At 50.5% G+C, this 26,145-nt stretch overlaps 2 protein-coding genes across 5 annotated transcripts in view; one reads left to right on the forward strand and one right to left on the reverse strand.

Annotated features, from left to right (window-relative positions):
• Positions 1–26,145, reverse strand: part of PDE8A (phosphodiesterase 8A) — a 412,152-nt gene that overhangs the window by 206,743 nt on the left and 179,264 nt on the right. The gene's annotated exons all lie outside the window — the stretch shown is intronic.
• The window catches only part of CPEB1 (cytoplasmic polyadenylation element binding protein 1), a 57,314-nt gene that overhangs the window by 14,685 nt on the left and 16,484 nt on the right, over positions 1–26,145 (forward strand). For 3 of the 4 annotated variants that reach the window (XM_059677913.1, XM_059677909.1, XM_059677911.1), the window contains exon 3: positions 17,963–18,151. The exons of the other annotated variant lie outside the window; for it this stretch is intronic. In XM_059677913.1, the coding sequence (XP_059533896.1) occupies positions 17,998–18,151 (154 nt within the window). In that variant the 5' untranslated portion in view covers positions 17,963–17,997. The remainder of the gene's footprint in view (positions 1–17,962; positions 18,152–26,145) is intronic. 4 annotated transcript variants of the gene reach the window in all.

Here is a 26,145-nt window from a genome sequence, read left to right on the forward strand (position 1 = left end):
TGGTTTGATCCCCAATGGGCGGGGGAGGGGTGGGGGGTGGGGGGAGTGCGGGAGTCAGCGAGTCGATGCTGCACTCTTGCATCAATGTTTCTCTGTCTCCCTCTCCCTTCCTCTATAAAAAAAAAAATAATAAGCTATTCTTAAGTAATTATATTACCTAAGAAAATAAACAATCCTAAGTTTTTGAAATTCTGAGTATGACAGCATTATAACTAGGGAAAATATGGCAACAGCTGAAGGTTAAGAAGCATACGTGAGGACGTTCTGCAGTGTCTGAACAGGATGCTTGTAGGAGACCGCGCACTGATAGAGAAAGGTAATTGCAGTACCTGAAATGTAACGACAGAGTACAAAACGGACTCCCTTCAGTGTGGAATGTGCTGGGTGATGGAGCTAAATGTACACAGGCTTTGCATCGATCGCATTTCACTTTAATTGCACAACTTGTTTCGTGTAGGTGTCCTCGTGTTGCAGGCGTTCCGTACCATTTGTTTTTCATTTGAACAAATGTTTGTGGTCCGTGACTGGTAAGGCTGCTTGTGTGCCAGCTGTGACCCGATCTCTCCCCGGGCACCACACGGTGGGGTTGGTGACAGGGCATCCCTGGGAAGTGCTGTGCCGGTGGCACAGGAGGGGAGATGGTGCCTGCGAGGGAACCAGGAAACACTTTAGGATGAAGCAGCCTTTGAAATGGGCTTTGAAGAAGAAGTTATTCCAGCTTAACTGGGTGGTGAGTCGATATTTTCCCCGTCACTTCAGGAAAAACTTTAAGAAATAATCTGAATTGGCCATTAGGGCCCAAAGCTGAAAATGAAGAGACGTTCACTGACCTGTGGTCCACTGAGAGTCCCCAGCAGTTGGGGTCAATATACTTTTCTGAGGCTCCAGAGCTGTCCCCTCTCCCACGGATACTCCCTCAGCCTTATTCCAGTCTGTACTAGAAGGCGGTGGGGGGGGGGGCGTGGGGTAGCATTTGGAGTGATCCCCTCCCCCTCTGTCACACCAAGTAGAGGACTGTCCTCAGAGCAGTGTTTGTACAGACTGAGGGAGCTTCCTAGAACGAAGGCTGTGTACAGTCTGGCAGGCCAGTCAGTGGCATCACTCCCCTTTTGTTGGTCTTGGGCTCTTCAGCCTGGCAGCCAGTCCAGGTTTCCTCATGTCCTCAGCCCGCCCGCCCTCCCTCCCTCCCTCCCTTCCTTTATATATTTCAGAGGGAGAGAAAGATAGAAACATCAATGATGAGAGAATCATTGATTGGCTGCCTCCTCACGCCCACTACTGGGGATCAAGCCCATAACCTGGGCATATGCTCTGGCCGGAAATCAAACGGTGACCTCCTGGTTCATAGGTCCACGCTCCATCACTGAGCCACACTGGTTGGGCATGTTCTCAGCTTTCTAAGAGAAACTCTTCGCTACTGTGTTTCCTGTGGGATATTGTGGGGATGCCATATAATGTTCTTTTATGAGACTCTCAGGGTTTGATCGGGAATTAGAACCACGATGAGTATTATGGACTAAGGGGCTTATTATAGGACTTAGGCTTTGCACAGATGAGAGAGGAGTGGAAGTTGAAAGATGAGAGAAGGGTCACCAACCAGCCGTCCTGAAGCATTGGTGGACAGTTGAAGCCAGGCACCTCTAGCCGCCTGTCGGGCATGAAGGAGAGGGAGCTGGCAGAGATCTGCACCTGGTGGGGAGCTGGGCTTGCTCTTGTCTTCAGGGCCTGCTGTAGGACAGAGAACTGGATGTGGAGTGGAGGAGAGCAGGCGCCAGCGGAAACGTGCCCCCCTCTCGGTGTCTGACCCTCACTCTGGCCAGGTCTGCAGACCTGATGCTCTTTACCGTCCTAGCCACCTGCAGAGAGATCACCTGTAGAGGAGGCAGAGCAGCACTTGGACTGGAAGAGCTGCAGTGAGAGTGGGAGGGGAGCAGCACATGAAGACTGCTCTCCAGTCCGTCTGCAGCACTGCCCTTTCTCACTATGAGGTGTAGGAAATGTGATACGCGATTTCTCAAAGCCCTGGACTGCGTGGTACCATCCCCACCTGCTGGAGTGTCAGGGCTTTGCCACTGAGAGCTTAAGGCTTGATGCCTCAACCACAGGCAGGATTACTCCCACTTGAGTGTGTGCATTCAGTTTCTGTATGTAGGTGTTTTACGTCTTTTTGACTGAAGAAGAGCTGAGCACACTTGCTGGGGGAGAGGGTGCTGTGCAGAGGTCCAGCAAGGCCTAAGGCTTCTGGAATCAATAGTAAGAAGGGTGTTTCTGCTCTGAAATGGGCTTGAACTAAGTGGATTTCAAGTTCCCTTCTATTCTGTGGTTTACTGTATTAAAATAGAAGTACAACCTAATTTTATATCGTTAGTGAACTAATGTCAAAGTTAAAATCTTTCAGTATAAAATCTTTCTTTGTAAAAATTAGGAAAATACTTTAAAATTCATTTAGGGGATGTTAAATCTTATATATTTTTTCTTGTTACAATAATATGTTCCTTGTAAAAAATTTCTGAAGGAAATAAGTTAGAAGGAAAAAATTATACATAACCCCGCTACTCTTGACATTTTAGTATCTCTCTTCAGTATTTTTCTTATATATGTATTTATTGAAGTGAAAGCTTTCTGAGCATACTGTGTAATAATTTGCCCCTTTATCTTTTCTCTTTCTGTCATTCATTTTCTGTATTTTTCAAAGCTACATAGCATTTTACTGTATAGACTAGAGGCCCAGTGCACGAAATTTGTGCACGGGTAGGGTCCTTAATGGCTGCCTACCCGTGTATTATGAATGCTGGCGCCTTCCTTATTCCACGCCGCTCCCTGGTGGTCAGTGCATGTCATAACGAGAGATCAAACTCTCAGTTGATCAAACTCTCAAGGGGACACTTTGCATATTAGGCTTTTATATATATAGATAGATAGATGCATTATAGCATTTTTAACCTGGGTCCCTGGGTAGAATTCAGGGAGTCAGGTAACTTGGGCAGGTAGGAACTTAGATTTTTTTTTCACCAATGCTGAACTGAAATTTAACATTTCTTTCTATTATAAATGTAGGCAATAAGTCACAATGATATTAGCCTGAACTAATACTTTGGCAATAATCATCACCATCAGTACGATGATTGAACATTTTGAATCTGATTCTTTCATTAGTCATTGCACATATATATTGAAATGTCGTTTATGCTCATTATTTCAAAATTACCACTTGCACATATTTAGCAACATTATTCTTAAAGGGTATCCATGGGCTATAGCAGACTGCCAAATAGTTCATGGTACAAAAAGTTAATAATTCCCCACTGTTGGAGATAGGTTGCTTAAATAGGTGTAGTAGAAGTACCTGAGGTTAAAACTCTTGTCTGCATATGTGATTATTTGGACATAGTACAAACCCCTAAAAGTAAAACTGTTTTATCAAATAACTGTATTTTGCCCTTGCCGGGTAGCTCAGTTGGTAAGAGAGTCGTCTCACTACACCAAAGTTGCAGGTTTGATCCCCAGTCAGGGCACATAGAAGAATTAACCAATGAATGCATAAATGAGTGGAACAACAAATGGATGTTTCTCTCCCTCCCTTTCTCTCCCTCTGTCTCGCTAAAATCAATTTAAAAAATTTAAGTATCTTTTTTTATTGTTGACAGTATTACCGATGCCCTCATTTACCCCCTTTGCCTCCCTCCACCAAGCCCTTACCCCACCCCAGCCCTTCTCCACACCATTGTCTGTATGCATGGGTTATGCATATGTGCGTATATGTTCTTCGGTTAATCTTTTCCATCTTCTCCATCCCCTTCCTCTCTGAGATCTGTCAGTCTGTTCCATGCATCCATGCTTTTATGTCTCTGGACCTATTCGTCAGTTTATTTTGTTCATTATATTCCACATATAAGTGAGATCATGTGATACTTGTCTTTCTATAACTGGCTTATCGCTTAGCATAATACTCTCCAGGTCCATCCATGCTCTGTCAAAGAGATCCCTTTTTCACAGCTGCATAGTATTCCATTGTGCAAATGGACCACAGCTTTTTTATCCACTCATCTACTGATGGGCACTTGGATATTTCCAGATCTTAGCTATTGTAAACAATGCTGCTGTGAATGTTGGGGTGCATATATTCTTTCTTACTGGTGTTTCAGGATTCTTAGTGTATATTCCCAGAAGTGGGATCACTTTGATTTTTTATTTTTTGAAGAAACTCTGTGCTGTTTTCCACAGTGGCTGCACCCATCTGCATTCCCATCTGCAGTGTACTAGGGTTCCCTTTTCCCACATCCTCACCAGCACTTACTGTTTGTTGATTTATCTTTAATGCTTTTCGTGCACTTGTGAGATTACCTTCCCTTTCTGTAGTACTTGAAAAAACAAACATTGCTTTTTAAAATTCCTAAGTTTTATATTCTGTGGCTCTACTGTGATGTGGCACTGTCAGGAGTCTTGAATTTGCTGTCATGTCTGCACCTGACATTTGAACACTATAGTATCAGGTAAAGCAACATTTCATTGTGTTTGGATTATACTAGTTTTATTTTAAAACTAGAGGCCCAATGCATGAATTCGTGCAGCAGGGGGGTCCCTCGGCCTGGCCTGTGGGATCAGGCCGAAACCAGCTCTCCGACATCCCCTGAGAGGTCCCAGATTGTGAAAGGGCACAGGAGAGGCCGAGGAACCCCACTGGTGCACAATTGGGGCTGAGGAGGGACACGAGAGGTTGGCCAGCTGAGGAGGGACTGCAGGAGGGCTCCAGGGCGTGTCTGGCCCTCTCGCTCAGCCTGATCAGCCAGACCCCAGCAGCAAGCTAACCTACCGGTTGACTGCCTACCCCCCTGGTGGTCAGTGCATGTCATAGGGAGCAGTTGAACGGCCTTAGCATATCATTAGCATATTACTCTTTGATTGGTTGAATGGCTTACGGGACACTTAGCATATTAGGCTTTTATTATATAGGAAAGGATTTGGGGACACCACTTGGACAGCATGCTGTATTCAAAGACTGGAGTTTTCAAGACATTCTGCTTCAGAAACGCCCATACTGGAAGCCGTAGGTTAGGTGGAGCTGGACTTGGGTCCGTTTGCTCTCTATACATGGTATATGCACATGGCAGTGGAATCTTGGAAACACTGGATGTGAAGTGGACATTCCGCTAAATAAGCGGGGGGCGGGGGTGGGTAGTAGGAGCTAGTATCAAAAAATGAACTGCTGGTAGGATGGGATGGATTTAGTACAACACTCCATGGTGGCCTAAATGGAGAAAAGAGAAAGGATCCATTAATAATTTTATAAAATTACTATAGAGGCCCGGTGCACAAAAATTTGTGCACTTGGGGGGGGGGGTCCCTCAGCCGGCCTGTGCCCTGCATTGAGCGTCTGCCCCTTGGTGGTCAGTGTGTGTCATGGTGACCAGTCATTCCCAGTCTTTCTGCTGTTAGGGTCAGTTTGCATATTATCCTTTTACTAAAGGCCCGGTGCACAAAAACTTGTGCACTCAGAGGGGTCCCTCAGCCTGGCCTGTGCCCTCTCGCAGTCTGGGACCCCCCGGGGGATGTCCACCTGCTGGCTTAGGCCCGCTCTCCAGGGCATTGGGCCTAAGCTGGCAATCAGACATCCCTCTGGCAGCCCGGGAGCCCTCAAGGGATGTCCACTTGCCAGCAGGGAGCAGGCCTAAGCTGCAGTCGGACATCCGTAGCGCTGCTGAAGAGGTGTGAGAGGCTCCCACCACCACCGCTGTACTGGCAGCCATCAGCCTGGCTTGTGGCTGAGCAGAGGTCCCCCTGTGGGAGCACACTGACCACCAGGGGGCAGCTCCTGCATTGAGCGTCTGCCCCTTGGTGGTCAGTGTGTGTCATGGTGACCAGTCATTCCCAGTCTTTCTGCTGTTAGGGGCAGTTTGCATATTATCCTTTTACTAAAGGCCCGGTGCACAAAAATTTGTGCACTCAGAGGGGTCCCTCAGCCTGGCCTGTGCCCTCTCGCAGTCTGGGACCCCTCGGGGGATGTCCACCTGCTGGCTTAGGCCCGCTCTCCAGGGCATTGGGCCTAAGCTGGCAATCAGACATCCCTCTGGCAGCCCGAGAGCCCTCGGGGGATGTCCACTTGCCAGCGGGGAGCAGGCCTAAGCTGCAGTTAGACATCCTTAGCACTGCTGAGGAGGCGGGAGAGGATCCCGCCACAACCGCTGTGCTGGCAGCCGTCAGCCTGGCTTGTAGCTGAGCAGAGCTCCCCTGTGGGAGCGCACTGACCACCAGGGGGCAGCTCCTGCATTGAACATCTGCCCCCTGGTAGTCAGTGTGTGTCATAGTGACCATCATTCCCAGCCTTTCTGCTGTCAGGGTCAATTTGCATATTACCCTTTTATTATATAGGCTAGAGGCCTGGTACATGGGTGGGGGCCGGCTGGTTTGCCTTGAAGGGTGTCCCAGATCAGGGTGGAGGTCCCACTGGGGTGCTGGCCAGCCTGGGTGAAGGGCTGAGGGCTTTTTTCAGGCTGGTCAAACCCCCCAAGGGGACCCTCACCCCTGGGGGTGTGGCCAGCCTGGGTGAGGGGCTGATGGCCATTTTCAGGCTGGCCATGCCCCCCAGTGACCCAAGCTCCCAGCCTCTCCTTTCTTCCTTTTTTTTCTGGGATTTATCTTCTATAATTGAAACTTTGTAGCCTTGAGCGGACCCAAGGGCCAGCCAGGGCAGGTGGGAAGTATGGCTTCCTCCATCGCCAGGGGCAACCCAAGCCTCCTGCTCACTCCAGCTCTGTGGCTGCTGCCATCTTAGTTGGGTTAATTTGCATACTCACTCCTGATTGGCTGGTGGGAATGGCTTGTGGGCGTGGCTTGAGTATAGCAGAGGGACGGTTAATTTGCATGTTTCTCTTTTATTATATAGGACTAGAGGCCTGGTGCACAAAAATTTGTGCACTCGGGGGGGGGAGGGAGGTCCCTCAGCCCGGCCTGTGCCCTCTCACAGTCTGGGACCCCTCGGGAGATAACGGCCTGCTGGCTTAGGCCTGCTCCTGGGTGGCAGAGGGCAGGCCCAATCCTTAGGTGCAGCCCTGGTCTGGCTCAGAGCAGGGCCGATTGGGGAGTTGGGGCGCCGCCCCCTGTCATACACAGAGCAGGGCGATCAGGAGGTTGTGATTCCACCCTCAGTCACGCTCAGGGTAGGGCCAATTTGGGGGGTTGGGGCACCATCCCCTGTCACACTCAAGGCAGGGTCGATCGGGAGGTTGCGGCGCCACCCCCTGTCATGCACAGAGCAGGGCCAATCAGGGGGTTGGGGCATTTCCCCCTGTCACTCACAGAGCAGGGCCCATCAGGGGGGTTGGGGCTCTGTACCCTGTCATGCACAGAGCAGGGCCAGTCGGGGTTGGGGCGCAGCCCCCTGTCACGCACAGAGCAGGGCCCATCAGGGGGTTGGGGCGCCGCCCTCTATCACCCACAGAGCAGGGCCGATCAGTCGGTTGGGGTGCCGCCACTCTCACACTCAGGGCAGGGCCGATGTGGAGGTTATGGCTCTACCCCGTCACACACAGAGCAGGGCCCGTGGGGGGGGGGGGGCGGGGGCACCGCACCCTGTCACACACAGAGCAGGGCTGATCAGGGGGTTGGGGCGCCACACCCTGTCACACACAGAGCCGCAGGGATATCAGGGGGTTTGGGCACTGCCCCCTGTCACGCTGATCCCGGTGCCGGGAGGCCTCGCGGCTTCGCTGATCCCGGTGCTGGGAGGCATATTACCCTTTTACTATATAGGGTAGAGGCCTGGTGCACGGGTGGGGGCCGGCTGGTTTGCCCTGAAGGGTGTCCTGGATCAGGGTGGGGGTCCCCACTGGGGTGCCTGGCCAGTCTGGGTGAGGAGCTGAGAGCTGTTTTCAGGCTGGGGTGACTGAAGCTCCCAACCGCTCCTTTTTTTCTTTTTTTTTCTTTTTATTCTGGGCCAACTTTAGCTTTGAGGCTTGGCTCCAGCTCTTAGGCCTCCGCTGCTGAAAGTAGGTTTCTGGCCTTTGCTTACAATGTTGCGATCCTACTGGCTGAAGCCCGGCAGGTTTCTGGGGTTTTGTTTAGCTTCTATGTTTGTTACATAGTTGCTTGCAGAGTTTCAAGCTGCCTGGCTGCCGGCCGCCATCTTGGCTGACAGTTAATTTGCATATTGCCCTGATTAGCCAATGGGAAGGGTAGCGGTCGTACGCCAATTACCATGTTTCTCTTTTATTAGATAGGATTATATAGGATAGAGGCCTGGTGCACAGGTGGGGGCCGGCCGGTTTGCCCTGAAGGGTGTCCTGGATCAGGGTGGGAGTCCCGCTGGGGTGCCTGGCCAGCCTGGGTGAGGGGCTGATGGCTGTTTGCAGGCTGGTCAAGACCCCCGCAGTGGGGACCCTCACCCCATGGAGGTTTGGCCAGCCTGGGTGAGGGACTGATGGCTGTTTTCAGGCTGGCCACACCCCCTTTAGGGTGGGGGAGTCCCCACTGGGGTGCCTGGCCAGTCTGGGTAAGGGGCTGAGGGCCGTTTTCAGGCTGGCCAAGCCCCCCAGTGATGGAAGCTCCCAGCCTCTCCATTTTTTTTCTTTTGGCATTTATTTACTTTCTATAATTGAAACTTTGTTGCCTTCAGCGGAGCTCAGAGCCGGCCATGGCAGGCGGGAAGCTTGGCTTCTTTCATCACTGGCGCAACCAAGCCTCCTGCTCGCTCCATCTCCGTGGCTGCTGACCGCCATCTTGGTTGGGTTAATTTGCATATAGTTGCGCTGATTGGCTGGTGGGCGTGGCTTAAGGCATAGCGAAGGTAGGGTCAATTTGCATGTTTGCCTTTTATTAGATTAGATTATTTTTTTAAGTCTGAGTTGGGATGGTGAGAGTGTAGAACTGGGCTGAGCAAGTACCCCAGAGCAGAAGAGAGGCAGGAGACCAAGGACCTGAATTACACACAACACTCTTACTTGCAAATGAACAAACACCTAATTAGAGCTAACTTTAGCAAAATGTGGGATGTGTCAGAAGGCTTTTGGTATATAGGTCACAGGGTAGGAAAGAAATATCTGAAAAATTAAATCCGCCAGCTGAATCCGGTAGCCTCCAATTTTGTCAAGACTCTGCCTCTTTGCTGCCTCTCTCTCAGAGTGAGTTTCCTGTTTGTCTTTTACACAGTTTCCTATCATCTGAGAAAGGGGCTATGCTCACATCCCCTGGTGCCATGAAGCCAGGAAATGGATCTTTCTCCACTAGATAAAATTGGGAAAATCTCAAGGAACGGCTTCCAATTAGCTTGACTTACATTGTGCACATAGCTGGACGGGTCTCTGTAGTCATAGCCATGGGTTATTATGGGCCCGGGTTGGGTCAGATCTACGGATCTTTGCAGTGATCATGGGGAGAGCCCTGCAAGAAAATGGCATTTGCCTTTAAGTCCACTTGGATGGCATAGGAAGAAACAGTTCACCAAAAACCTGGTGTGGGGGAGATTTTTAAAAGCATGATCTTGGGGATTCATGAAGTAGGCAGCAGCATCTTCAAATGTTTGTATGCATCTTGTTTTTATAAAAACAATGTACCCCACAGTGAGATACCAATTCATACCCTTTGGGATGGTCGTTGACCCCAAAAAACCCACCAACATAGTAAATGTTAGCGAGGGTGTGGAGAAATTGGAATACTTGGGCTTTGTGTAATGTAAGTGGTGCAGCCACGTGGTAAACAGCATGGTGTTCCTAAAAAAAAAGATTAAACATAGAATTAGTATTATGATCCAGCAATTCCACTTCTAGATTTATATGAAAAGAATTGCGTGCAAGGATGTGAAGACACATTTGTACACTGATGTTCATAACCGTGCTATTCATAATAGCCAAAAGGTGGACAGATGGATAAACAAAATGTGATCCATCCATATAGTAGAATATTATTCAGCCTCAAAAGGCAAGGAAATTTTGAACCACAACTTGGATGAACCTTGAAGACATTAATGATACTAAATGAAATAAACCAGTCACATAGGACAAATATTGTATGATTTCATTTCTATGAGGTACCTGGAATAATTGATTTATAGAGACAGAAAGTGATTACTGGAGGCTAGTGGAAAGTTCGTGTTTCATGGGCACAGAACTTCAACCTAAGATGAAAAAGTTCTGGCACTGGATAGTGGTGACAGGTGCACAAAATGTGCATGTACTTAATGGCTCCGAATTGTACACTGAAAAATGGTAAAATTTTGTTATGTATATTTTACCATGATACTTTAAAAATATATAAAGTACTCTGGCACATTTAACCTGGTAATTGAATTTTCATCGTAAGTGAAAATGTATCCAGTGGAATCGGAAATTGTAGAGTTTGGTACCTATCATCTATTTTAAAATGTGTGAACTAGTTTTTTAACAGTGGGAATTTTCTCATTATTCCTTGTCTTTGTTTTACTCATATTTCCAGTCTGCTTCTCCCACAGAATTTTATCCTAATGTAATATTTTATGGAGTCTCTGTTGATCATGTTATTCTTTTCTGCAACAAAAATAGCACATATATCTGAAAAAAATTTAATATATTTTTTATTGATTTCAGAGAGAGAAAGGGAGAGAGAGAGAGAGAAACATCAGTGATGAGAGATAATCATTCATTGGCTGCCTCCTGCACACCCCCTACTGGGGATCGAGCCTGCAACCCAGGCATGTGCCCTGACTGGGAATCAAACCTAGGACCCTTCAGTCCACAGGCCAACACTCTATCCACTGAGCCAAACCAGCTAGGGCTAAATCTGAAATTTTAAATGATTTCCTGTGACTAGAAGCTGTACATGTTCTGGATTGTTGTGGCTGTTGATTGCTAGGACAATTGATTAAAACAATCTAAATGTGACAGATTTTGATACAATTCTATTCTTTAATCATTCTTTATTGGAAATCTTCATAATGAGATAAATGAAGCATTTAAAAAACTCATGTAATATTAGATGACTCACTTATTGCTGGAATGACTCAGACTTTTAAGCACCAGATATATTCCTATTATTTGTTTATAAATCTGGGCTCTGAGTAAACTTGTTCACATAAATAAGCACACAAGACCATCAGGTGTTGCTAGAACAGTATCGCTCAATTGGTTAAACTCTGTGTTTTGTGCAAAAGAAAAAAATCAGTCATTTACATGCTTACAGTTCTACTTTCTCATATTTGTTGAGAAGAAGGAACTAGAAACCATCCAATTTGTGAAAAGATTTGTTACCTAAGTCAGCTGTCATGAATTTCTCAGTTTTTTGGAAGTATACCAGGAATGCTTTGTGAAAATTTCAGAAGACTTCTAACTATGTTATTCTTTCACTTTGAGACCTCGTTGAGCTCAGTTTACCTGAAGAATTGAGAAAGTTGAAGTACTGTTAACTTAAACACACACCTTTGCTAATACAATATCTTAAAAGTGCTCTTTATCCCATTACTTGCTCTACGTTTGTTGTGTCAAAACCCTGGGTCTATAGATTTTTAACTTGTGGTATTGTCAACCATACAATCTAATTAAATGAAGTTAGTTCTTATTGTCAAACCAATTAGTTCCATCAGGCTTGCTGTTTGTCAGGGAAAAAAAAGTGACTTCATTTTCCCTAACGTCAGTGTGAAGTTCTCATTCACAGCACCCAGCCCTGTTTCTAAAGGGAGGTGGGGAGGGGGCATCTGATGAATGTGTAGCAGTTCTCATTGTGGCTTAATTTGCATTTCTTTGATGACTAATGATGCTGAGCACTTTTTCAAGGGCTTATTGGCTTTTATACATCTTGGTGAAATGCCTTTTCAAGATGTTGTGCCCTTTTATTTTTTTATTTTTTTAAAAAAAATATATTTTTATTGGTTTCAGAGTGGAAAGGACAGGGAGAGAGGGATAGAAACATCAATGATGAGAGAGAATCTTTGATCGGCTGCCTCCTGCACGCCCCCTATTGGGGATCGAGCGTGCAACCAAGGTACATGCCCTTGACCAGAATTGAACCTGGGACCCTTCAGTCCACAGGCCAATGCTCTATCCACCGAGCCAAACCAGCTAAGGCAGATGTGCCCTTTTAAAATTGTTTTTTTTCTCTTCCTTTTGCTAAGACTTCCTATGTACTGCGGAAATTAGTCATTTGTCAGATATGGTCACAGGTACCTCCTCCCATTTGGTAGCTTGCCTCATTATCTTCTTAACAGCATCTTGATGAGCAGAAGTTTATAATTTTGATAAGTTTTTAATTTTATCAGAGTTCTTCCTTAGTGGTTGCTGCTTGCTGAGTCCTGTTCAGGAAATCTGCACGCCCGCACCCAAGTCACAAAGATACTCTGTTTTCGTAGAGAAGCTTTAGTTTTAACTTTCACTTACAGGTCTCTCTGATCCATGTGAAAGTAATGTTTGCATATGGTGTGAGGTAGGGAGTCAAGGTTCATTTTTCTCCCATAGGCTGTTCTATACCATTTGTTAAAGTCTTTCCCCACTGACTTGCTTGAAGATGGGTATCTTCCTAGGGTTGCATTGACTGTGTAGATCAATTTGGTGGGAATTTGCTTTTTAACAGTATTGAATCTTCCAATACATGAACATGGAATATGATATTGTCAAACCTGAACATTTGTAATATTTATTGTAAGAAATATTATGGAAATCACTTTGAAATAATTTATAGTACTCATTTGGAGATTATTGAAACTAGTCACGACTAAAATAACCCAACGATCATATTTTTATGGTGGGAAGTACGAAGGTAACTTAATCTTTTCTCTTATACCTTAAACCTGTAATGTGATTTTGAAGGTACAGTTAAAATGGTAAGGCAGCCTTGAGGATCCTAGCCTTTTTGCTCCTCTGAATCCCTATGCACGTATGAGCACAAAGACAAACAAGAGGTTGTTCTAGGACAGCGGTTCTCAACCTGTGGTTCGCGACCCCTTTGGCGGTCAAACGACCCTTTCACAGGGGTCACCTAAGACCATCCTGCATATCAGATATTTACATGACGATTCATCACAGTAGCAACATTACAGTTATGAAGTAACAACGAAAATAATTTTATGGTTGGGTCACAACATGAGGAACTGTGTAAAGGGCCAGAAGGTTGAGAACCACTGTTCTAGGATGTGAGCTCTGGGGAGCTGAGCCTTTCCTTTTGGTGAGTCATGTAAGAGACAGTTGATAGGTGAGCCAGGGCTTTCATCGGAGGGGCCACAGGGAACCCTGGAAAGGGCCTTGTTTAAGAGAATGAATACGGTGAAGAAAGAGGTTGGGTGAGAATGGGATGAATCACCTGGAAGAGAGAACCCGGGATAGAAAAACTATTTCAAACTTCTGCTGCTCGAAGTGTGATCAGCAGACCAATAGTGTCGACATCACTCGGGCGTTTGTTAGAAATGCAAAATCTGGGGCCTGACCTAGATCCACTGAATGAGGATCAGTGTTTTAAAGAGATTCCCATGTCATCCGAATGCCCGTTATAGTTTGAGAACCATGCAGGCTCCCTGGCATCAAGGGCCACAGGGCACTCAGCAGCTGGAAGACCGGGACTGGTGTCTGGCTTCCTGTGTGTTTGCTCTTTCAGTTGCCAAATGGATTTTCAAAATCATCATTTGGGTTTTCTTTATTTTGGCGGGGGGGCGGGGGGGGGGGAGTCTTTTAAACAGTCTTTTTAGAAATAGTCTTAGAAATGCTACTTTATGGACTTGTTAAAACTTTAATAGTCAGAGCTGATTGTAAAGGCAGTCATTTGAACAAATCTAATGGGGACGCATGGCCCATGCGTCCTATCTCTGCTGTTCCCAGGGACTGGAATTTGGGGTGAGGTTGAGATTTTGTAAAAAAGCTCAAGTGTGTTTGCTGTACTAACTACAGCAGTGCGTGTTTTTAAAATATAAAAAGGTAAAAAAAAACACCAAAAACAAACAAAAAAAACCCCTAAAGTATAAAAAGGTAAAAAAGCAGAGGACAGATTTTATTTTGTATGGTGATGTTTGTGCAGTAACTAAAGGAAAATAAATCTATTAGAGCCTGCTACTCTCACACAGTAGCTGCATTTTTCTGTCTTTTATCAACATTGTCCATCAACACACAGGACTTCCACCCAGTTATAACCATGGTACAAGGGGCAGCTCCCCACCTCTCCCAGATGTGCCTGCTCCTCTTCCTCTCATCCTTGGCCTCCCTGCTCTGCTCTCTGCTTCACAGAGGGCCTCTGCCACATTATTTCCTGTCCAAGAGTTTGCAGAGCTTCCTCGCTGCCTGCCCGGCATCAGACTCTTCCCAGCTCGGCTGGCCCAGACACACCTGGCTTACCGTCTCCTCTGATACCTCCTCAGAACTGGATCTCTGTTCCCTACGACCAGCTCATGACACATCTCCTCAGTTCTCCCGGGTCCTCCTGACTTCTTGCAGTTACCACCTGCAGTGGAGTCTGCCCTCATGGTTTCACAGGTGGGCCCTAAAGGCCCTGTTCTCATGTCTGACTTCCCCTTTTCGTCAGATGCTCAAGAATGATGGTTGCAGGGGACCCTGAGCAAATGTGTGCTGAGTTTGCTAGCAGCAGGGGTCATCAGAGGACAGACAGGGTCTTAGGAAGGTCAGGGTGGAGGCAACGCCACTCTGAGCCCTGGAGCTGGAGCCCCCAGCTCACCAAATTAAGGAACTTAAGTCACAGACTCCATGCAGGTATTGATAAAAGAGCCTTACAGGAGACAGCATTCGACCTGAGGCATTGTTCAGGTAGATTGCCTTAGACCAGTGGTTCTCAACCTTCCTAATGCCGCGACCCTTTAATACAGTTCCTCATGTTGTGGTGACCCCCAACCATAAAATTATTTTCGTTGCTACTTCATAACTGTAATTTTGCTACTGTAAACAATTTGTAATTATATATGTGTTTTCCGATGGTCTTAGGCGACCCCTGTGAAAGGGTCGTTCGACCCTCAAAGGGGTCATGACCGGTTGAGAACCACTGCCTTAGACCGAGAATCACCACTCTGTCTTGTGCTGGTCATTGAAGATAGCTTTGCGTGTCTAGTTGGTACACGGCAAAAGATGATAAAGAATATTCTCCAGGAAAAAGGGCCACGTTCCTGCCCAGCATCAGATATGAGTTTAAGAGGCAAAGCCGGGCTTCTGCTCAGTAAAATCGCTTTCCGACCTTTGACCACACTGCCTGTTAGCCTGTGCTGACAGTTTACTCCTCACACTTGGTCCCAGTGGAGCAGAACGGGTAAGTTTGGAAAGACAGGATCAGCAAGGCATTAGAAGGAGGTTTTTGAGTAAAATATTTCGGGCCACAAATGGCTGCAGAGCGATCAAGCCTGCTTTTCATCCAGGACCGTCGGTGTAATCTGTTGTCCTGCCATGAGTATTAATGTTTGCCCCTCTTCTCTCAAAAGTGTTTTGGTTCGGGTGGTAAATTATACGGTCATCCTACTGAAAGTAAGATACTGACACAAATGTTAGTGCCAGCCACTGTACTGAGTGCTGTGTGGAGTCCTCACGAAATGCCTGGAGGTGGCTGCTGTGGCTGCTTTGCAGATAAGAAGATGCTCAGAGAGGCTAAGTGACTTGACTGAGCTCACACAGCGCAGACCTGGGAGCAATGCAAGGTCTGTCAGACTTAGAAAGCGAGTTCCTTTTCCCAGGCCTCTTGATTTTAGGACATAGTGAAGGGGCGTCCTTTGTGTGGAAGAAACGGTGTGAGGGAGAAGGATGCGATAAAGCTGGCATCTGCGGTGGGGTGTGCAGTGAAGGCAGAGGGGTGTGAACCTAGACCCACAAGCTCCTGGGTGCATGAGGCAGCCAGTTCCCAGCATCCTTCAGGCCTGCCCTGCGGCCTGGGGCCTCCAGTTGGGTGGGAAGCTGGCGTGGGTTGTGTAGGTCAGTAATGCTCAGACTTCGTGTGCACACATTCCACATGGGAATTTGTTGGAATGCGGATAAATTCCACCGGTCTCAGGTGGGGTCTGAGGTTCTGTGTTTACAACAGGCTCCCGGTGACCCCGGAACTGCTTCTCCACCACCTAGACTTTGGGCAGCAAGAGAATGGTCAGTGATTAGACTCCCCACCTGGGGTCCGGGTCACCATATGCACAGATGCCCTGGTTTTAGGGGGAGCGGGGACCAGTGGCTTCTGGACATAGATTCCTTCACATTGGGTGGAAGGGAGGGACTATACAGATAGCTGAGTTTGGGAGGAATGGGTACTTAAATGTGGCTGTTTTTAAAGAAAGCATTATGTCTTGTAATTAACACACGATGGTTTTAAAAAGTGTATCCTTAGCTTGGGGGAGGAGTGGCATGGAGAGCAGAGCAGGTGGCGCAGCACCAGCCTGTGCAGTGCTGGACCAAGGCCTGACAGGCATCGACACGGAGCCAGGCAGGGATAGGGTGGATGACACAGCAGCAGGGAGGAGTCCCTCACACAGACGGGCCATTCCCCTGCGGCTGAGGCTGGTGCCTGTGGATACACGCTGGCCAGCATTCCTGTGGCTGACAGCATTGTGCCTCTCTGCCCACCTCAGACCCTGTCACAGGCGGGCGGGCGGGCGGGCGGTCCCAGGTTGGCCTGCTTCCCACGTCGTGTTACTCCGCCATGTGGGGGCACAGCAGGGTGGGTGCTCCCAGCCTGGCTGGGGGTGTGCAGCCTGCCTGTCTCCCTCCTTTCTGAGGGTCACGTTGGAAAAAGACTGATGCAGAGAGGACGCTGGTGAGGACGAGGTGGCAGAGGTTCCAGAAGCTCTGGGCAGAGCCGGCCTCTGTTGCTGGAGCTGAGTGGTCACGGGAGTAGGGCCTTGGTCCTAGCAGCGCCCTGATGAGAGGGGACGCTGGCGGCCTCAGTGATGCTCACAGCTGGCAGACGGCTCTGAGGCTCCTGGCAGAGCGGGTGATGCGAGGTGCTGAACTGGGCACTGTGGGTGTTAGACCGCCCCTGAGCCTGCTTCTCGTGTTCTGGCGTGTCAGACACTGGGGAGTGGTAGGTCTACCTAGGCCTACGGTTAGGGGAGTGAGGGAGGCACTGGACCTGATAACACGTGCTCATGGCAGTGCCCACCCTTTTAGGGTGAGGGGCCCCGGGACCGGATTATTCTAGTCAGGGCAGATCTTACTGGCCATGGCATGTGGGCTGTGGGCCATACCTCCGGCAGCCCAGTGACTCCCCCTCCCACTGCCCACACTGACCCCCTGCTCCATGATCAGCTGCTGTAGACACGCCGGGAGCACCAGGTGGTGGTGCTGGGTGCACGTGTGCAGTGTTTCTCTGAAGGTTCCCCTTCCTCAGTGGCAGCCCTGCTGTGTTAGGGTGCTGCCCGGGGCCACTTGCAGCACATAGATTTTTGCCAGCAGGATCTCGGAGCTTTGCGTTCGGCTGCAAAACCAGGGCTTGAGCAAGCAGCTGGAGAGAGTCCAGGACTAGAGTGTTTTGGGGTTTGGGGGTGGAGAGCAGAGGGAAGAAACGGGAGGGGCAGGAGGGCAGCGCTACACAAGCCAGCAGTCGCAGCTTCGGCAGTGAGGACCTCAGTCTTGCCCGAGGGCCGCTGGCCACCATTGCTGGAGACCCTGACTTACTGGCACCGCACCACACCCGGCGGTTCCAAGTAGCTGTTGTGCTGTCTTTTCCCTGGGAGGCAAGTCTCCTCCCTGTCGTCCCCTCCTGCTCCTCCCCGTTCTGTGAGGGATGGTGCCGTTCTCTATTGCACGCTCAGCCAGCTGATGTCACTGGCAGCGGGAAGCATCAGCAGCCTGGTCACATGCTGGCCCAGCCTGTAATGCAGACGGGATAGGGGTGTGTGTGTGGGGAGGGGGCTGTATGGCCACTGCTCTTGCTCTAACGCCCCCAAAAGTGCAGAGGCAGCAGCTGCAGCATCCAGCCTGCGTGGATGTCTGGTCCTTAAGCTTGGGGAAACTGTTATTATTGATATTTATTGCCGATTATCCTGGGGCAAACAGCCCTTAACTCTGGGGTTTTGCTGTCCTCCTGTCCGAAGCAGACTTCCCGGACTCTGAAGACGCAGTCACAAGCAGGATGCTTTTCCCCACCTCTGCGCAAGATTCTCCCCGGGGCCTCCCAGATGCTAATGACTTGTGCCTTGGCCTGCAGTCCCTCAGCCTCACAGGCTGGGACCGACCCTGGAGCACCCAGGACGCAGATTCCTCAGCCCAGAGCAGCACACACTCCGGTGAGTGCCAGGAATGAGCCGGCGGGGGAGGGGGGTGCCCGGGTGGCGAGCGGAGATGCCCGCAGCAACAGTTGTTCGTTCCCCTCCGCATCCCCCACCACACACGCACAGCATGGAGCTGTTTTGCAAGAGATGGAAATGCTGGCCGTGAGTGTGCAGGACAGATGGTTGCTCGTAAAGGCAGGCACAGCTCCTCACTTACCCTGACAGACTCCCTGGAGTTGTTCGTCTGCACCTGGGTGGCCCTGAGAAAGGTCCCCAAGGCGTCAGCCTCATGCAGAGAAGACCCAGACAAACCCCCTGGTGCCCAGGCCTGTCGTAGAGATGATGAAGCAAAACATTTTTGGGCGGGGGAGGGGACTTCAGGGCTGATTACTGGAGGTCTGGCTTCTGTTTCTCGGTGCCTTTGAGGGCCAGGGAGCTCTCTGCAGGGTGGGTGGTCCCCTGAGACGGCAAGCTGGCAATCGAGGCTGGGTGATCCCGGGATATTGGAGTTGGCTTTGCATAGGTTAAGGGCACCGATCCCGGAAGGGGGTCGGCCGGGTAAGCAGGATGGAGTAACTGGCCGTGGAGGCTCTTTGTGTGAAGGGGAACCAAGTGGATGAAGGAAGGGCCACGCCCCTTCAGGACCCCCTGTCACTTGCAGGGAGTCACTGGGGACAGAATGAAGGGGCTTCTTGGCCACCCTTGGAACAGCTTCTGCTCAGACCTTCCCGTTGCCCATTTATTTCCCTCTGGTGGTACAAGGGGGAGGGCTGGCCAGATGCAGGTCTTGGAGTATTCAGGAAGAAATGTGAACTTAAATGCTGTAGGTATACTTAAAATCTACGTATTTGGCTTTATGTGAATTGTGCCTCAATAACAAGAATACTGGCAGCAGCTACTTTATAAGGGGGGTGGGGGGCAGCCATTTGTTGTTGGTGCCCAGGGAGTCACTGAGCTGCCAGCCTCCCACCTCCCCGCCCCGACACTGGCCGCCATGGCAGCCAGGTACTGTCTTGTTGATTCCGGCCTCCACCCTATTTGGTGCAGCTCTTTCCTTGGTATACTTTGCAGGGCTTGGTACTGTTGCATCTGCTGACATTAAAATGCTCACTTCAGTAAAAGCCCATTGGGTTGGGGGTTGGGTTTTTTGTTTTTAATTTGGTGTGGGTCGGGAAGAGCTTTGCCTTAAGTGGCTACCTCTGGGTCAAGGTAGAATTTCTTGAAGTACTGGCCTTCAGCTGGCTCGGGCTTTTCAGAAAGGCTGGTGATGGCCCTCTTACCCTGGGCGAGGAAGTGGGGTGTCACTGGTTCTGTGCTTGCAGATCTTGGCTTGGAGGCCGGGGAAGCTGCTTTTGTGTGTGTGGTACTCTGAAGCCAACCTGGGTGGCCCACAAGCTGACCTTGTGCTCTGCCCCCCGGTATCTGAGCAAAAGATAGAAGCGCTCCCAGGAAGTGGCCACCTGTCTGTGGTGGTCGGCGTCTGACCAGGGCTCTGTCTTTCACTGAGTCAGGTTGGGGTGTGGCCCTTCCTTGGCTCCGGTTTCTCTCCACTACAAGGGTCCTCCTGAAATCTAATCACAGCACATAGACGTGCAGGAGGGCCATCGTGGGCCTGGGAGGGCTCGGCCTGAAAGTGACTGTGAAATTGGGCTGTAAAAAATAGCTTGGGTTATTACTCAGCAATATAAAAAAAGAGTGAAATCCTGCCATTTGCAACCACATGGATGGACTCAGAGAGAATTATGCTCAGTGAAATAAGTCAGACAGAGAAAGACAAATATACCGTATGATCCCTCTTATATGTATGTGGATCCTAAAACACAAAACAGAAACCGACTCGGAGATACAGAGAACACACTGAAGGTTGCTGGGGTGGGGGCTGGGACATGGGTGAAAAAGGTGAAGGGGATAAGAGGTACAAACCTCCAGTTATAAAATGAATAAGTCACAGGGATGTAATGTGCAGCTCGGGGAAGATAGTCAATATTATTGTAATAACTGCATGGAGACAGATGGCTACGAGACTTACCAAGGTATAGAAGGCATGTGTCTTAAGGTATGTGCATGTCGAATCACTACGTTATACACCTGAAGCTGACATAATAGTGTGTGTCAACTGTTCTTTAATAAAGAATAGCTTGGTCCAGCCTTCGCTCCCAGCTTTCCCACCCCCAGCAGCCTGTGCTGTGCTGCTGCCTCTGAAGTGGGGATGGGTTTTCTTCTTCCACCACACACACTTCAGTGATAAACATACATGATTTTGTGGATCAGGGAGGGACTGCAGTGTGGCCCTTGCATTCACAGGGACGGGGCAGGGGGGTTCTGGGCTGCGGTCTGGCTATGGGCAGGGTTTGCATGCCCATGCCTTTCTCCCTGACGGTGGAGACACACCCGTCCCTGGTCCCCGTGTTGCCCCTGCGTTGTGGAGCTCTGGGGATGGCCATGTCGTCTCTTCCCGTGTTCCCGGCCTCCTGGGAAGCCCACAGGAGGGTGCCGCCTCCTGCCGTGGGATGCGGCCCTCCCACCGCCAGCTGCAGCGGCGCCCTTGCCAGCAGTGCAGGAACACGCAGCCCACTCCAGTGCCCACGCGCCTCCGCCTGAAGACCAGCAGCTCCTCTCCTTCGGGGGCTCTGGACAGTCTGGAGTCGTCCTCTCTGGTACCTGCTCTCTCTGCGTAGACTTCCTCCTCGGGCTCTGCGGGGTGGCGTGTGGCCCCAGGCAGCTGTAGCTTCACATGTGAGGGCAGCAGGGTTGGAGGTGGCAGAACTCGCGACTGGGAAATCTTGGCTAAGTTTATTCAACCAACGTGGAGCACTTGCTGTGTCCCAGGCACTGTGTTGGGCACTGGAGGTAACCTCAGTGAATAAAATGGTTGTCCATAAAAATCCCCGTGACCGTTAAAGGAAGACAGATGAGACAGTGTGCCACCTGCAGCTTGGTGGTTGCTGCGGTGGGGGTTTTGCATCGGGACACCTTTCAGTGGGTCTTAGCCTGAGACGGGACCTGGGCCTTTCTCTAGGGTGGGGCCTTCTGCCGCGTGGGTGTCACCAGCCTCGCAGGCCCGTGGGAAGACCCTGGGGTGGAGTCTGCTTTTGAGAGTCGTGCCTTCAAGGCCACTGTTGTTTGGCACGTGGCGCTTTGGAGGGGTCCCTTCCTTCTAGACGGTGCTGCCCTGTGAAGGCCACACTCGGTGTCCTGGGATGGGGGTACAGTGGCTAATGACCAGCCAGCATTATCGACTGCTTCCTGCACTGAGTGCATCACCTGACTTTAGTCCTCAGGGCCCTGGGAAATGGGTACTGATAACCGTTCCTGTCGGAAAGACGAGGACATAGGCCCACAGACGTTGCCAAAGGCTAGAGGCGATAGCTGCCAGAATTCAGCCCAGGCTCTGTGGTTCCAAACCTCTTCTGCTCGGCTACACCTGCGTTCCCACGTGCAGAACCCTCACATGCTGGGCACGAGCACTTAGGTTAGGGTATCTCCGTGGACAGCGCGGGGGCTCCTGAGCCAGAGGCAAGGTGTGGCCTTGCTGAAGTCCCTGGAGGCCAGGGCAGGCGACAGGCAGGGCTCAGCTCATCCACTGTGCTACCCGATGGCTCTCTTCCTGCTTTCCCCAGGTGAATCCCCCATGTGGCATAACTCGGCAGACAGTGGGGTGATTGAGCATCTACCTGGGAAACAAGGGCTCGTAGTGATGCCTGTGCAGCAGCCTGGGCAGACCAGGTGCCCAGGTAGCAATGCCAGGGGCCTGTCCTGGTTCTTTCCCTCTCTGTGGAGGTCCCTGGGGGATGGGCCTGTGCACGCTCTGGTCTCTGCCCGGCTGCTGACCAGGGTGCTCTGCTGTGCTGCTCCCCACGGGTGTGCAGGCTTGAAGGCCTGGGCTGGGAGGGGCGGCCTCTGCGTTTCGCTTCTGCTGCTGCTGTACTTCCAAACAGCCTCTCAGGCAGCGTCCAGAATGGGGCTGGGTTCCTCCTGTGTGTGGCATGGACATCCGGGTCCAAGGTCTCCTGCAGTCTGCCCGGGCCATTCAGCCCTCCACCGCTGTATTCCCAGCACGTAGCGCGGTGCCCGGTCATGGCTCTGTGGTAAGTATTTACTGAGTGATGAGTAGCAGGCCTGACACTGCATTTTTGCACTACAAGGTCTCTCCCATCTTCTGCCTCCTATGTGTGTGTTGATCAGCTGGATGGACAGGTGGTCTGTGGGGAGGGGAGGGCTTCCTGGGAAGCCGTGTGACAGTGGGTCCCTCCTAGGCGAAGTGGGTGGCTGCAAGGACAGTCAATGAGACTACTCCAGGGATCGAGGTCGGGGAAGGCAATGTCAGGACCTGGGACCCAGAGCCAGTGGCGGGAGGTAGACTAGGAGCTTGCCCGGAGTTGGGTGGGTGAAGAGTTGAAGACTGGGGTCTGCACTGAGTGCTGCCCTCCACTTCCTACCTGTGCCTTCAGGGTGATGTTGGACAAACAGCCTAGAACCAAAGGTTGGGAGAAGGAGGGAGGGTTCCAGGTACACGGCCTTCTATCTCAGGGCAGGAGTACTAGCTCCCGTAATGTAACGGCACCTGTGTGTCTGGGCCTCGTCTCCCAAACTGAGCTCTCGCTCAGACAGTGTCTTCCACGCAGGCCTCCGTCCGGTGCGAGGCTCTCGCTGCCACCCGGCTCGGGTGCCTTTGTCCTCTTGGGCAAGGCTTCAGAAAATTCCAGCAGTGACTCAGCGGTGAAACCCACAGGAGCTGGCATAGAAGGGTGAAAGTGGAGAAAGTTAACAATCGGTCTAAAAATATTACTGCTGATGTGGTCTCCTGTACCCTCTGAGGTAGCATTAATGAGCTGGGACCTTCTGCCAGGCCCTCGCCTCCCGTGACTCCCCGTCTGTGGCTGGCACCGCTTCCTGCCAGCATGTGCGTGGGCATGGGTGCCTGCCCCAGGAAGAGCACGCTGTTCCCCTGAGTCACTTTCGGGAGATGTGGATCCACTGTGCCCTTGGCCACCAGGGACAGGAGCCGCGCAGAGGGGGACGGAGGGACTTCTCTCCCACAGCCCCCACCCCCTTAAGCATCTAGGTTTACACTTGGCATCTGGCCGTGACGCAGCTCTGTGCCCTGTGCTGGGGGGTGGAGTTCGAGGTGGTCACTGGCCTGCAGTGTAGACGTGGCTTAATGAGAGTCCCCGTCGTCAGATGGTCCCTCCTTCACGTGGTTCCCAGCTGCGTTCTCCTCCCCTTGACTCCCAATGGCTGGAAGTCGGTGCTGCTCACTCACAGGGAGGCAGGGTTCCATGGCTGAGCTGGGATCAGGCGAGTCCCTCTCTTGAAATAAGGCCTTTGACCTGTAGATCCTCAGAGACCCACCTGGCCAGGCTCTGTGTGGTGTTGGCCTATGGGGGACAGTGAGGCCACTCGGGGGCATTTGACCATGGGTGATAGTTTCCCGAAACTTGGCTTCTTCTGTGGGTTGAAGGAAACGTCAAACTCCCTGAGAAACCCCAGGCACCTTGATACTAGGTTTTCTTCCCTGTGTCTCCCGGTCACACTGCTACTGTGTGCTTGGCCCGTCCAGTTTAACATTTGCAGGAAACTGACCCACCGAGTGCTGACAGGAACCAGGGGTGCTAATTCTGGGGCCCCCCAATCTTACATGTTTGCCAAGCAGCATTGCCCCTTTCTAGGCCATCAGCCCAAGCCCTTTCCCGTTTCCCTGTGTGGGGTAGAGTGTTCAGCGGGGCTCTCCCTGCTGCACTTGGCCGTAGACGGTGAGGATCCCAGCAGACTCTGGGGAGGATTAGGCCAGGGAGGTGACTCTGCAGCCCGGATCTATAAATAGTACCCCGTCCTCTTTGAAGTAAGTACTGTCACAAATTTGAGGTGGCAAGTAATTCTGTCTGTCTGGGTGATGGGCTGGGTAGGGATAAACTGAGGTTTCCCCCTGATTCTGAGTTGCATCTAAGTCAGCATTGTGTCCGTAAATTGGGTCACCCTGATTGAAAGGGTGTGTCCCCGTTAAGGCACTGGATAGTCCCTCTCGGGACACCCAGCACACACCCTTCCCTGCGTTTGCCCAGTGGTGGGTGTACTTGGTCCAGAAGGCAGAACTTCATCCCATGTGCCTGCAGGTTTCTGTGCAAACGCATTTAAGAGGTTTTTTTAAGCCGAAACCGGTTTGGCTCAGTGGATAGAGCATCAGCCTGCGGACTGAAAGGTCCCAGGTTCGATTCCGGTCAAGGGCATGTACCTGGGTTGCGGGCACATCCCCAGTGGGAGGTGTGCAGGAGGCAGCTGATCCATGTTTCTCTCTCATCGATGTTTCTAACTCTCTATCCTTCTCCCTTCCTCTCTGTAAAAAAATCAATAAAAATATATTTAAAAAAAAACAAAAAAAACCCCAACTTTGTTTGGAAATAATTTGAAATTTACAGAAGTTACGGATATGAAACAAAAGGGAGGCAGGGGATGCTGGTGTTTCCCTTCCTCCAGAGCCTCCCAGGCTGACGTTTACCTCCTTTGCTGTATCCCTCCCACGTTCTCTCTCTCTGTGTCTATATGTGTAAGTTCTGAACCATTAAGAACATAACAAAACAGTTGTCAACTGCAGTCAATGTGAAATTAATACAATACCCTCATTAAACAGCTGTTTGTATCCGATTTTGTCTGGTGGCCCAGCAGTGTCCTTCACAGCCCTTTTTTCTGTACAGGTGTCTGCCCCTAGCTCCTTCGGTTTTGCTCCCTTGGTTTGTTGGTGTTTTCTTAAAAATCTTTATTGTTGAAAGTATTACAGATGTCCCTTTTGTGTGTGTGTGTGTGTGCATGTGTATTTTTCCATTGACCTCCTCCACCATGCACTGGCCCCTCCCCAGCCTTCACCACACTATTCTCTGTGTCCATAGGCTATGCATATCCTCCTATATTATAAAAACCAAATATGCAAATTGTCCCCTCTGGCGGTCATTCTACCCAGAGTTCACTCGCTATGACGTGTGCTGACCACCAGGGGGTGGTACGGAACATGGTGGGAGTTGGTGACGCGGTGCTTACAGCAGGCGGTAGTGGAGGTGCTGCCCGCCCCAATGGCCCCTGATAAGAGCAGGACCACGGCGGGATGGTGGAGCAGGTGAGCAGGCAGTGCCAGGCCAAGGCAGGTGTGAGTGGGGGCCCAATGTCCCCACAGACGGCGAGTGGTGGCGTTAGGGGGTGGGGCTGCCACCTGTCTCCCAGGTGCTGAGGGTGCCGGGTGGGGGGCCTGGCCCCGATCAATCGCCCCACAGACGGGATAGTGGAGCAGGTGAGGGGGCAGTGCCAGGCCATGGCAGGGTGCCAGATGGGGCTGCAAGGCTGGGGGGTGCAAGCTGGGGCCTGATCCACGCAGGCCACTCCCAAAGGACCCCACCCGTGCACGAATTTGTGCACCAGGCCTCTAGTATGTGTATAAGTCCCATGGTTAATCTCTCCCCGTCCACTCCCTCCCCCCCCCCCCCCACACACACACCCTTGCCTTCACTCTGAAATCCGTCAATCTGTTAGTCTGTTACATGCTTCTGTGTTTCCGGATCTATTTTATTCATCAATTTATTTTGTTCATTAGATTCCACATATGAGTGAAATCATGTGATATTTGTCTTTCCCCTGTTGCTTTTGGATTCTTTCAAACACTTATTTCACTTAGCATGATACTCTCCAGATTGCTCCATGCTGTTGCCAATGGTGGGAGTTCCTCCTTTTGTACTGCCGCGTAGTGTTCCATTGTGTAGATGTGCCACAGCTTTTTCATCCACTCATCTGCTGATGGGCACTTGGGCTATTGCCAAATCTGAGCTATTGTACATTGCACTATGATGAACAGAGGGATGCATATATCCTTTCTGATTGGTGTTTCTGTTTTCTTGGGATATATTCCTAGAAGTGGGATCACTGAGTCAAACGGGAGTTTCATTTTTAATTTTTTGAGGAAACTCCATACTGTTCACCACAGTGGCTGTACCGGTCTGCATTCCCACCAGCAGTGCAGAAGGGTT

The sequence above is a fragment of the Myotis daubentonii genome, chromosome 21, assembly GCF_963259705.1.
Source record: "Myotis daubentonii chromosome 21, mMyoDau2.1, whole genome shotgun sequence".
Lineage (NCBI taxonomy): Eukaryota > Metazoa > Chordata > Mammalia > Chiroptera > Vespertilionidae > Myotis > Myotis daubentonii.